This window comes from Brassica napus, chromosome C1 (assembly GCF_020379485.1).
Source record: "Brassica napus cultivar Da-Ae chromosome C1, Da-Ae, whole genome shotgun sequence".
NCBI lineage: Eukaryota > Viridiplantae > Streptophyta > Magnoliopsida > Brassicales > Brassicaceae > Brassica > Brassica napus.
This window is the reverse complement of record NC_063444.1, coordinates 40595375-40608649: the sequence shown is the minus strand read 5'-3', so window position 1 is coordinate 40608649 and position 13275 is coordinate 40595375. Positions and strand designations below refer to the sequence as shown.

At 38.0% G+C, this 13275-nt stretch overlaps 2 protein-coding genes across 3 annotated transcripts; both read right to left on the bottom strand.

Annotated features, from left to right (window-relative positions):
• Positions 1-558: 558 nt before the first annotated feature.
• LOC106352959 (dynamin-like protein ARC5) lies at positions 559-5450 on the bottom strand. Of its 2 annotated transcripts, XM_013792611.2 has the most exons (17): positions 4960-5450; positions 4728-4892; positions 4319-4441; positions 4023-4244; positions 3819-3952; positions 3655-3747; positions 3482-3545; positions 3111-3159; positions 2773-2855; positions 2514-2671; positions 2305-2365; positions 1989-2051; positions 1798-1898; positions 1650-1707; positions 1232-1564; positions 985-1149; positions 559-898 (listed from the first exon to the last, which is right to left on the bottom strand). In XM_013792611.2, exons 1-17 carry the CDS (start codon positions 5326-5328, stop codon positions 806-808), a joined length of 2334 nt encoding a protein of 777 aa, XP_013648065.1. In that variant the 5' UTR covers positions 5329-5450; the 3' UTR covers positions 559-805. The 2 variants fall into 2 exon arrangements, with proteins under 2 accessions (XP_013648065.1, XP_048600465.1); XM_048744508.1 differs by lacking the exon at positions 1989-2051 and having other exon boundaries at positions 4960-5440.
• A 776-nt stretch (positions 5451-6226) lies between these two features.
• LOC106352960 lies at positions 6227-13147 on the bottom strand. Its single transcript, XM_013792613.3, has 24 exons — positions 12946-13147; positions 12175-12750; positions 11964-12088; positions 11781-11875; positions 11459-11683; positions 11079-11169; positions 10847-10898; positions 9866-10017; positions 9693-9763; positions 9313-9507; positions 9198-9236; positions 9001-9108; positions 8820-8909; positions 8651-8726; positions 8234-8330; positions 8084-8153; positions 7831-8007; positions 7628-7750; positions 7433-7516; positions 7152-7336; positions 6922-7060; positions 6765-6824; positions 6605-6679; positions 6227-6489 (listed from the first exon to the last, which is right to left on the bottom strand). Exons 2-24 carry the CDS (start codon positions 12714-12716, stop codon positions 6382-6384), a joined length of 2979 nt encoding a protein of 992 aa, XP_013648067.1. The 5' UTR covers positions 12717-12750; positions 12946-13147; the 3' UTR covers positions 6227-6381.
• Between the last annotated feature and the right edge of the window lie 128 nt (positions 13148-13275).

The following is a 13275-nucleotide window of genomic DNA, read 5'->3' as shown; positions in this document are numbered from 1 at the left end:
ATATTTAACTACAATTACAAATCAAAACACACGTTAGAAACATGAACAAATGTCTTTCATGGATTTTGAATTATAAAAACATACAATTAGAGAATCATGTAAACCTCATCCAACCTATATAATATGTTATACGCCACAATCTTTTAACATCGACATAACCATCAAAATCAAATATAATAAATCTTAACGTATATAATCTCTCAACGCTCAAACATTCTTAAAAACCATATATATTTTAGACACTTCTCTTACAAATGCTAACATAAAACAAATACAATAAAAATATATAATAATATATTTATATATATCACACTTAAAGTATATCCCGCCCGTAAGAAGGACTAGTCCTAGTATGATATATAATAGTGACATGAAAAACAAATAACAACATATTTTGGAAAAATACACCCGTCCGGGCGCGCGGATCAAAGTCTAATTTTGTATTATGCATATAATGAAAATATCATGTATCTCTACATCTGGTTTTGTGTCATCCTTCACAATTTTTAAGACAATCTCTGGAGTGCACCATGCATCTATCTTTCTTAAGAACATATATGTTGCTTTTCTGTAACTGTATTTTTTTATCAACTTCTGGTTTTGGATTTTGATTACATAGTATTACACGACTACTAATTGATATTTGCTTCAAATTGTAAAGACAACTTTTGATTTTTCTTTGGGACATCCAAAGTTCGAAGGCATAAGATGTTCCCTCATGAAAACACACTCTTGGACTGTTTCTTAACCTACAATTAAGAAAATAAACATATTGAACAGTGAGATTTATGATGACTTTGAGTCACTACGGCAACGAAGGCGGGTTTAGATTCTGAGCAAACTCGTGAGAGTTCAGCTTCTCATTCATCACTCTGAATTTCTCTTTGATCCTTTTTATCTGTCCAACATGAAAAAAAAAAATCAAAATTAACATAAAGTCAAGCATGATGAACATAAAGATAGAGAGTTCAAGTTTGGCTTTACCCTTCTCAGTTCAATCTCCGTGCTCCGTTTCTTTTGATCAAGTGATTGCCTGAGGTTTGTAATGTCGAAAATACTGTCGAGGTCGTCTTCAAATGCATTCTCCAACTCTTCCCTGAGAAGAGCAGGTAACTTATCCACAATAGGCATCAGAAGAAAACAGTTGAACTGCATAATGAAACAGTTCATAAGGAACGCCAATCTCTAAAGTAAAAGTAAGAATTTGAGTAAAACCGAAGATGGAGCAAACCTTTAACTCAGCAGAGGCAAGAAAGTATTCTCGTATGCCTTGGAATATCTGTTGGACCAATGCGTAGACAATTCTCTCAGAGGAAGGAGCTAGCTTGCGGTTCCAGAGCGTGCTGTCTAGAAGATCAGCCAACCGCGTTTCTGTTGTCTGAAGACTGGAACCTGAATCGATGTTCGAGGCGAGTTGGCTTAGCTTTACATCTGATCTTGACTTTGTATCTGTTGTGCCGCCTGGTGCATCTTGGGGAAGACTAAAACCCAAGGGATTACCTGATGTAGCAACTTGCTCTGTTCCCCCAAACGAGTCCAGGAATTGACGTAGACCAGCTCGGTTCTACATAACATTGAGAATAGAAGACTACTGAATTAGTAAGTGGATGCCAAATTTGAAACATAGCTATAAAAGCAGTAGCAAGGACCTTGTTGTGAAGAGACCACGTAACATAGCGAGTTGTACTTGCTAAATCCTCCATACATCTGCACAATCAATCAATATAAGAACCAGAGGGAGATTGATCACTGAAACTCACTAGAACACAAGTAGAAGGCATTCGAAAATTGAATTACTTGTCACGACATGATTTTTCTGTGGATTCCACAAAACTGTTGAAAGCTGAAGCAACACGCTTGAGAAACACCTCATGTCCACTTAAGTATTCACCTTCTTTCTATTCAAACATAGCAAAACATACCTTCAGAAATTTGCTGGGAAGGAAAAATTACTAGGATACCATCAAACCAAAGAGAACAGTGCCCACCTGAAGAAGATATACAGAAATTGGAAGCAATCTCTTAAGAATGTGTAGCAGCCTGGCTCCTAACTAAACCAACACAAAAACAACAAAGATGAGAACTGAAAAAACACTTTCCTTTTCGGAATGATGAACATGTGAATAACAAAATTCAGACAAAGATATTCTCCAAACATAACATGTTTACTCAATAACTCTTAAGCACAAATATAGTTATAGCAAATCTGATGTTATATTTCAATATTTTCTGCCATGTATAACTAAACTAATTAGTAAGATTTATTTCTATCATCCACGAAAGAAGAAGAAAATAGTAGATCACCTGATGAAGGAAAGGTTCAAACGTGTCACGAGCCTTTGCAACTGCTATAACACAAGCTGTCCTACAAAAGCAAGTAAACAAAAGAGAATAAGAGGCTCCATAGCAAACATTACAAACATTGCAGGGAAGATTAGATACTGAAATGGATATGAGATGCAAAGACAGTAAATTTGAAAATATTTGTTGCTTTTCAGCAGATGATATGAAACCTGGAATAGTTTGTTCCATCATGAATATCCTCCACTCCACATGCGTTTACAATTTCCTCCCGAGTTATTGGGGGACATTTAATAGCACCAACTAGAAAACGGAACTCAGCCATGGCACGATGATACTGTGCACCTCCATAAAGACGCATCCCTGCATTCTGCAATTGAAAAAAAAATTGGTTATCTTCCCTCATAATTCTTGAAGGCCCAATATATGATCTCTTTTCTTCGTTCTCCGTTATAGATCATAAATGCTTACTGGTATTAGCTTATGTGGGAACTGGAGACCATCAGTACCAACAAAAGATCCACCTTGCGTTCTTTCATCTTGCAATGTTTCACCTGAAAAAACATCCGGAGGAAATATAAATTATCAAAGAACCCAACATAAAGAGAACATCTTCATACAATGTGCTTCCCAAAGCATTATACCCAAATTATTGATTGATTAGCATACATCATATTATGTGCAATCATCGCAGTCTGATGACCAAATATGCATTTAACGAAACTATCTTGCAAAATTCAAATCAACCAGAAACAAGAAAGATTATTGCTAAAGACAGTTGAGTGGTAGAGAACAGACAGTAACATTACCAAATTTATCAGGAGGGGCCACAACTGTTCCTTTCAGTAACAGAGATAACTGGCAAAAAAAATAAAAACAAAACAGGTGAGAAAACCCAACTTGGATCAATACTAACAAAGGAACTTCTACGTTAATCAGAGAATATGTCCTATATATCCAACAATGCAATTCTGAACTACAACTCAGTCCTAGATATGATTCACTGTCGCTAATATATTTTTAAGTGTCAATAGTCGATAAACAAGAAATGGAGTAGATTACCAAATGAACTTTGTTGTAACTACACAAATCATATTATTTCATGAGTCCATGAACAGATGAAATAGTACTTGACGGCATAAGAAGAAATCTTAAAGATCCAAATACGCTCTACAAAAACCTTGGTTAAGAAGAGATCATGGAAAGTCCTGCCTCTTTCTTTGAGCTTTGCTTCATCTAAAGAGCTGTAAAAGGAAAACAAATCTACCATCAATGAGTTATATTTCTTAACAGAAGAGGAAAACTAAGCTTACTAAAATAAATAAGAAATTTTCAGACGAAAAAAGTTCCCACCTAAGTTCCTTGCTAACGGTATCCAGCTTTCTGACTGTACTGCGGTACTCCTTTCCTAAGAGGGGAATGATCAATGGAACACTCTCTTTGTACCTGCAAAGAGAATGGCATCAAGACTATAACGAGAAAAATTAAACTGTAGAGGAAACAGAAGCTGGTTATACCTCTTCCAGAGTAGTTCTTCGAGAAACAACCTCAGTTTACTGACACCAATCCTATTCTTTTCCTGCTTTGTCAGCACACGGCCCAACTTCTTCTCTAAAGATGCAATGTCTTCAATTTCTCTAAGTGACACAGCCTGCAATAAAAACACAGTCATATTTTAGAATCCATGAAAAGATTAAGGAATCAGACAGCAGAGCAAACACCTGTTTGAATTCGTCATTGGACTTATATACTGAATCATGTCCATAGCCGACTCTTCCAGAAGGCACAGACGTGAAGAAAGGGGAATCGCCAAGTAAGGAGCTGTCGAGTGCGCTTGCAGGAGGTGAGAGGAAGACTTCCACGTCAGATGAACATGAAAACTGAGGGATTTTGGTGTCAAGCTTTGTGGAAACAACAATTGTCCTAGAAAGCTCAGGATCAACCTAACAATAAACAAAAACTCTATTAAGACAAAAACAAGGCTAGACGCAATGGGGGCTAGGGTGAAGTCTCATACTTGCATCACTATCCTTCGAGTAGTTGCAATGCTCCAGTCACTGCTGTCCTCGAGGCAGAGAATGATAAACTCCTTGTGCTGCATCTTTGCTCGGACTAGAGCTTCTACAGCTCGCGCTTGAACCTAGTAAAAAAGAACAAGAAAACAACTCTCAAATCAAGCAAAGTCAAAACATTAAAGCAGCCAAATAAAAAAAATGAAAAAGTCATTGGAAGCAACACGAACAAGACACCACCGCATTGTAAACAATGAATTAATTATTAAGTATTTTGTTGATAACATCATCAACACCATTCAAATAACCACAAAAGTTCATTTTCATTTTTATTAAGATGTGTGACCATGTGATGAAGTAAAATTCGTGTAACTGATAATCATTTCTATTTATTAAAAAAAAAAAAAAAAGAACCTGAAGAGCTCGGTTTTTGAGTCCTGGAGCAGGAGCAATAAGTCCAGGTGTATCAATGATGGTAAGGTTGGGGCAATACTTATACTGAACTTTCACAATAATCTCCTTAGCAGAGAACGGTGACGGCTCTTGCTCCAGCCTCATATTCTCAGCTTCAATATACGCCTAAAAATCCTATAAACATTAGCATCGGTTCAACTAAAAGCAATTAAACAAAATGAGTATAGTCAACCTGAATTTGCGAGAGAGATTTGGGGAGAGCGACGGAAGGATCGTCGTCGGATCCGAGATGGCAGAGAGGGAACTGGCACTGAGGATCGTACTTCATGTGGAGAGTGATAGGGCGGCGAGTCTTGGTTCCGCCGCCGACGTGGTTAAACTGAAACCCCATGAGAGCTTCAACCAGCGCGCTCTTCCCGTCGGTCTGCTGTCCCACCACGAGCACCGCCGGCGCTTCGAACGGAGTCTCCAGCTCCTGCGCTAGAGCGTGTAGCTCGTTGTACGCCTCGTAAAGACTGTACCGCTCCTCAATCGCCGCATCCTCCTCCGCCGCCATTTCCTCAACGGTCACCGATTTAGGCGCTGACGAATCCGACGACATCGTCTTGTTCGAAGATTGAGAGCAGAGGAAGAGTACGAGTGCGTGAGAGTGTTTTCTACTTTTCCTCGCCGTTCCTTTCCGCCATTGATTGAAATTAGTAGATACGGTTATTTCAATTTTTGAAATTCTTTTTTTTTTCTCTCAAAAAGAAATACATACGTACTTCCCCACGCGCATCTATACCGCGTTTGAAACGTTGGAATAGTTTTCGGCTAAACAAGAAAAATGTGCGCGTGAGGAGAATCACATAATTTAATTCAATTTCAAGAAAAGGATATATTTGGGTCAAATCTACAAAATAGCACATTTCTAAGTTTATATCACAAAAATAGCACTCCAAAACTAAAATGACCAAAATAGCACATTTCTAAGTTTATCTTTTGAAAATTTTAATTTTTTATTTTTCAAAATTTTGAAATCTTATCCCCGAAAACCTCATTTCTCAACTCTAAACCCTAAACCTTAAATTCTAAACCCTAAACCCTAAACCCTAAAAACCCTAAACTCTAAACCCTAAACCCTAAACCCTAAACCCTAAACTCTAAACTCTAAATCCTAAACCCCACCCTTTAACTCTAAATCCTAAATTTGTGACTTTTGATAAAACATTAAGTGCTATTTTTATGACTTTTGACCTTGAGTGATAGTTTGGGAACAACAACTTGATTTAGTGCTATTTTTGTCTTTTTCTCGTATATTTGTCGCTGTGTTCCCATTTTCTTTTTGGCTGACCAATAGAATCTTTAAGATGGTAGTTAAAAAAAAAAGAATCTTTAAGATTGAATTTGTTTATTATATTTGTAAATATTATCAAAAAATGTTTGTTTATTACCTTTTGTGTGACTAAAATCAACGGTGTAATACAAAATTGTGATTGCTGGACGAGGTACAAGATAGGGACTAGGAATTGGTTTATTGGTTACTTTATGAAATGAAACGGTCCCGAAATGAAAAGTATTGAAATTTAAATGGTGACTTTTATTGTTTATGAAATGCAAAAGAGATATTGTTGAAGAGAAATTGAATATATGATCGAATCTAACAAAACTGCCTTTAGAAGCCGAAAGGAGACTTGGTCCGGCTACCACCTTCACCGTACTGCTCGTTCCACTTTCTAAGTTCGTTCATCGTCGTTGCATCATAGGACACAGACGGACTTACCTGCAAGTGCATTAAAATTTGATGCATTATCAACATTTGACAAACAACAGCAACAACAAAAGAAGCATAAACATAGATGATGTTTTCTTTAGACATTGATGGTCCAATCAACTACCTTGGCTTTAGATTGAATGAAGTCGTCCAAACTAAGAGGCCGTAGATCAGGAGCTGCTCCATTTGCTACCGAACCCTGAGGAAAGCGACATTGCAAACAGCATGGAGTGATTACAAAGTTGTTTTCTGCGTTCAAAGGAACATATGTCTGTCTTTCCTACCTTGTTTTCTTCCTGTAACAATTCTTGAACAGGTCTGTATGCAGCAGCGATGCATAGATTCTGCAATTTTTTAAACCACAAAACAATATCAATTAAAGTGCTATAGATCCTACCAATACTTAAACTTGTGAAGTAAAACCCCCTGAATGACACAAACCTTTAGATCGCTTCCTGAGTATCCTTCAGTCTCTTTAGCAAGTTTCTCAAACTCAAAACCGGTTTCAAGATTTTCTGGAGTCAGAAATATCTTCAAAATCTTTAACCGGTTATCAGCATCAGGTAAATCCACATATATCCTATAAACAGAAAGCAGAACAGCAAAAGTTTCAGTGAGACCAATGTACTGTAAGGAGGGAACTGGAAAAACTTGGATTATGGTATTTTTACCTTCTTGGTAGACGGCGAATGACAGCGTCATCAAGATCAAAAGGTCGGTTGGTGGCACCGAGTATGAGTATCCTTTGGCTATCTTTTGACCTCAGCCCATCCCAAGCTGCCATGAACTCGTTTCTCATCCTCCGAGTTGCTTCATGCTCGTGAGAACCACCACGAGCGCCTAACAAACTGTCAACCTACTCATAAGACGCAACAAAAACCACTTCATTCCCCTTAGAAAGCAATGACTGAAACAGAAAAGTGATATCAATAAAGATGAACAATCTCTAAACCTCATCGACAAAAATAATCACAGGCGAAAGTTTGCTTGCAAAGGAGAAGAGAGCTTTCGTGAGCTTCTCTGCATCTCCAAACCACTGTACCAAACAATGGACACAGTCAGAACCAATCACATGTAAAGCTGGGAAGAGATTAATAGTGTAAAAGTGACATACATACAACATAGTTTTAAGGTTACATCAATGTACCTTTGATGTAAGCGATGAGCCAGTTATGCTAATGAAGTTAGCTCCAGCTTCTGTAGCAAGGGCCTTGGCAAGTAGCGTTTTACCAGTACCAGGAGGACCAAAAAGCAATATGCCTTTACACGGCTGGAGAAGAAAAAAAAACTCAGACAATCAGAAAGATCCATCTCTCGAGGAAAAGAAAACAATGGGAGAAAATAGAATACCCGCAAGAGATTGCCACGGGTGAAGAGCTCTGGCCGTCTCATGGGAAGAATAACCAACTCGTTCAGTGTCTTCTTCACATGCTCGAGGGCACCAACGTCGTCAAACTTGACACCGATTTCTTCAGGAGCAACTACAGCTGAGACAAAGTTGCTTTCAAACTCGTCCTTTGCTATGTTCTGCAAGAAAAAGATCTCTGTTAATTATATAGGAGTAATCAACTTTCAAAACGCAACACGAGGAAGAAACTAAAACCTTCAAGCTATGTGAAGGCTTTCGAGATATATCTTCTTGTGCTTTCAACCTTTTAACTGATATCTCAATGCTACAAAAGAGGAAGACAAAAACCAAATTTAAAGATATATGATAGACTTGTAAGGTAAAGCCACAACTATATGCCATTACCTTTCACGAGGCAGAATCAGGCGGTCTTCTTTAATCAACGGTTTCGAACAAGAAGATAAATAGTGGTTTCTGGCCCAGCCAACAACTTTCTCTGCCCCTGTATAATCAAATATAAACAAGTTTCTGAGCTCTATCAACGTCAATAACAAGGAACTGCATCCTATTTCCACTTAATATATATATGAGCTATAAACTATTTCAGAAAAGAAGGACAATCAGAGCAAGGGAATGTGATAGATCTAAACATATACGTGCAAGTTAAAGCCTTATCATATATGTCTCCTAAAAACCTGATTCTTGCCATTATAGTAACAAATGTCATACAAAACATAGAGCAAGGGTCTTTACAACATTGCTAAAGACATAACAAGCAAACATATACATAACAAAACATGTGTTTGTTTTGTAGGGAGTTACTTTGTTTTGTCAGTATGACGTCATCGGTGTTCACTTGGTACAAGTCTGTGCATAATAACTCGTTTTCCTCTAGGGCCTGGGAAAAAAAGGTTCTCAAAGTCGATGATTACGAAAATAATCACAAATTGACTCCACTGCTATATAAGAGAATCAATCTAGATATGCGTACCTTAAGTATCTCATTTAAATTGCTCCGTGATACAACAATTCTTCTATCTTCTACAAGTTGTTTGTTGAATACTGCAAGGACATCTTCCTCCTGCACAAAGAAACAAGAAAAACACATCAATACAATTTTCGTCGGTTATCTAAACTTATATAAGAAAGTTAATAAAAGACATAAGGCATACCTTAGGAGGAAGTAGGTTCATAACATTAGTGAATAATTTGTATATCTCATTATCATCTGAACTTTTCCTTCCGCTGAGTCCTTCAGTAAGATGCTTCAAAGGAAGGGGCTGCAAGACAAAAATGAATCAATAACTTGATATGAGACCAAACTAAGATTCTATAATCAAAAGTTACTTTTATGTTTTAGCCAACATACCAGTTTGGCAATGCGGCCAAAGTTTGGGAGTATCATCGTCTGTTCGTTCACAAACAAAATACAATTAATTTACTGATCAATAACAAAAGTAAAGCCAACGCAGAGAAAGGCTTACGAATTTCTCTCTCCCTTTGGAGGCTGTCTCAATCTTGTTCCGACCACAGATCATTACAACAGGACCTGACACTTTATCGAACATTTCCTCAACTTTGTCTACAAACTCATTTCGTTTTGCCTTAGGTACAGCTCTAGACAACCACCGGGACGAGTCTGGAAAATAGACAATAAGTGGTTGTGTTGATTGCAAAACCTACAAACACAGGAAACAAAAACGGATACATGAGTGCACAGGCCGAACCATCCATATATGTTAAGTTTCAAGAAAATCTAAACTTAAAGAACACTTGCTTCTGCTGGATACATATTCAGATCTGATCTATCGGATAAGAAACATGTACAAGCAACAAGAAAACATCACGTAGCTTTCAAACATACCTCATTTAAAGCCTTCAGGGCAATGTAGCCATCTTCTGCCTGCATATCCAAATCATGCTTCAGGTCTTTAACTGCGCAGATAATAAGGAGGTTAGCTACATTTACGTATGATGTATATTGTCTGCATAGAGGATAATTTTCCAAATATATATGGCTATAACAAGTAGATATACCATCTATCCAGTGTATATTTGGCTTCTGGGACTGCTTTTTTGGTTTCTTCTCGCTTCCCTCTGATGATTTATCACCTTCATTGTCAAATACCACCGCAACGCGGTTCCCATTCACCTCAAAGATCTCTCCACGCTGTCCGGTAGTTAATGGCCTGTAAGTATATAAACGGTTGAAGACAAATATAGGGCATAGCAACACACAGATCCACTCACCAAGTTAAGCACACAAATAAAGCAATAAATTATATAGGAAACGACTGTGGCAGCAATGGTACACATCCAACCCTAAACCAAAACTACTCAAATTAAACGTGCTAGAAGCATTACCAAGGGTATATCCAACCAATCACAATTAAGGTCTCGCAGACGATAAGAGAAGTACTACTGACATAATTAGGCAGAGCTAGCAGCACTACCAACATTCTTTACGGCCACACGGAGCCTATAGTGCATATGAAGCCAACCAAGTAATAAAATTCGAACGACTCATTTACTGCAGTTAGTTATGTACTAGCTTTCAAGATTTTTGCTCTATACGTTAACTATTAAACAAGGATGGAGCGGTACAGACAACCACTGCTCAGCCCTATTTAAGCTGTCTAATAAAAAATGGAAATGATGAAAAGCAAAGCATCAAACTGCAGCAATTGCAAAGCGAATAACCAACTGGCCTTCCCTTAGTAGCAAACAGACATTAACACAGTACAGACTCATTCTACAATTACAATCAATGGTATGCTCAAATAAAAACAAACAGCGCACAAGGTCAACATGCCTTTTCTTAAAACTGAAAAACTCAACATAGCACAAAAGTTAAACATATCTTGTTGCTGGCATAATAGACTGACATTCTACGAGTGACCCATGTAAAAGATTCTAAAACCTTTCAATGAACTCATTACTAAAATATGTGTTGGAACAATTTAAATCTAAGTAGCATGGCTAGAGGATAAATTGCGGAGAAGTAAATCCGTAAACTACCTGTGCTTTGCATCACCCTTCTTAGAAGGTCCAACATATTTGACTCGATCTCCTGCAAATGATGCAACCACAAATAGAAATAAAGAAAAGTAAAAAACAACACAGATAATAAATAAAAGTCTGACAAGTGAATGATGAGAAAGTGAAAAATCTGACTAGACAGGAAAGTATTACTAAGTCAACTCTACCTAGCACTTATAATGATGAATATGCCTACTAGATGGATGGTTACCTTTCCTTGCCGGTCGCCCAGCTTTATCAGAATGCTCAACAGCTGCCGCTTCGCAAGCTCCACCAGCTTCATGTAGTTCTTCCGCTACTAACTGCCACGATTTAGAGCAGATACGCAAATATTCAGAAAATTTCTGAAATTCAATAAATTAGAAGTTCAAGAGGGGACAATGCAAAGAGTCATCATGTAGAACTAAAGAACCAGCATTCAAACGGTAATAACTCCAATAACATGTTCATAAAAATAAACTAAAACCATGAATCAAAAAGTTTATATGACAGGGTCCAAGAGATCACGTTGTCCACAGGGCACAGCAATATAATTATATACATATAGGAAAAGAGCAATCAGTACATACTAAATTTATGAAAAATCATTACCTCTCCGAGCTCCTCAAGTTTTGGCACAATTTTCTTGATATCTTCCTCAGTTACCTCGAGACGAGCTTCCTCATTGTCACTACCGTCTGTTTTCACTTCAGAATCCTCCTCACTATTCGCTCCAGAATCTTCCTCAGCTTCAGACTCTGTTGTGCCCTCATCTGCTTCCGCTTCTGCGTTCTCACCATCAGATTCAGAGTCTTCATTGTACTCATCAGAAAAATCCTGATTCAGAACCGATAAAGATTATATACACACAAAATAAAATAACAGAACGCAAAACGTGGCTTGTTATAGGCAAATTACTCATAAAAAATCTCACATAAGGGGCAAGAACGCTGCTGTCAAGAACCAACAAGGGAACTTGTACATCTCGAGCAAGTGCTCGTACCAGCCTCTCCTGGTAAAGGTCAGTGCCTGAATAAACATAAGGTTTCTTATTGGTCATCTTATGTTTCCTTCCTCGATAATTACACTTTGATAACATAAGACTAAAATCACAAACCTGGAAGGCCCTGGAGCAATATTCTTCCACTTGAAGAATCTAAACGGGCACCATACATTGAAGTGGCATTCCTTTGTCTTATATGTGAGCTAACACATTCCACCAAAATATTTTTCGTGTGGTCGCTGTGAAATGAGCATGAGCAGAAGAATGCATAAGCAGAAACACAATAACAAAGAAAAAAAACAGAGAGTATCGTGTAGATTATTACTAGATATAGTAAGGAAAGGTCTCCCACGAAAGCTGTATCTTTTCCCAAGGCTGGACTCTCCTCAAAAACTCGTTTTTGAATCTTTCTCGTTTAGTAAGGAGAGGTGACTCCTTCTTTTTGCATTCACTAGCAAGCTTCTCGTTACTGAGCCATTCTATTTGGTCCTGCTCTCCGAGTTGAGCATGCGAATCTAAATGCCCCACACCGCAACTAGTTTTCTCCTTCCCGGTTTTTCCATCACCAATGTCACTCCCTTTGTTCAAAGAGACATGTTTATCATCACCTTCGGAACTAAATCTACGCAGCTGGATGTTCTTCGAGAGTCTTAAACTACTTCTCGAGGCAATACTAGTACCACCACCGTGGGGAGAAAAAGAACGCAAGAGAGACCCTCTTCTCAGATTTGCATTACTGGTCAAATGATTAGTGAGTCCATAAGATCTGGACACAGTGTAGTCACGAATGGCTGGTCTAACTAAGTATTTGGCTTGCTGCAATACCAAACCCCATCTTTGGTTCCTTTTTATTGCTCTAGTATACATCACAACGCACCCTTCCTCTCAAAATCTAATATTACTACAAAAGAAAACACAACTCACAAATTCAAAATCACTTACACAGTCTTGCACCATCCAAACTTTATGCATTGCACAATTAAAACAACTCAAAGCAATGAAGGATGTGAATTAACAGCTATTCTCATTTAACCAAAGGCAACGAAGGATGTGAATTAACAGCTATTCTCGACCATATATGTTACAAAGCACGAACCTCAAAGAAGAACAGAACACGTTTAATTCATTCCCCAGAGCTATACCAAAACATTCCAATCAGGCTTTGAGCAAAGAGGAGAGGATAGAATTAGGAGCGAGATAGGGTCCGTGAAGAAGGAGAGATAAAAAATCCCGACAGAGAAACCGATCTAACTAGGTTCTTCTGAAGCTGTGTTCGCGAGTTCGGCTTCGGGATAAAGCGTTGTCGTTTTGAGGCTTACTTTCCTCATTTCAGCTTGAGCATTTTATTATGGGCCAGGCCCAATAATAGAGTCGGTATTTATATACTGTTAAATAAAAGCCCAAATAAGTCCACATCGAGCCGCGC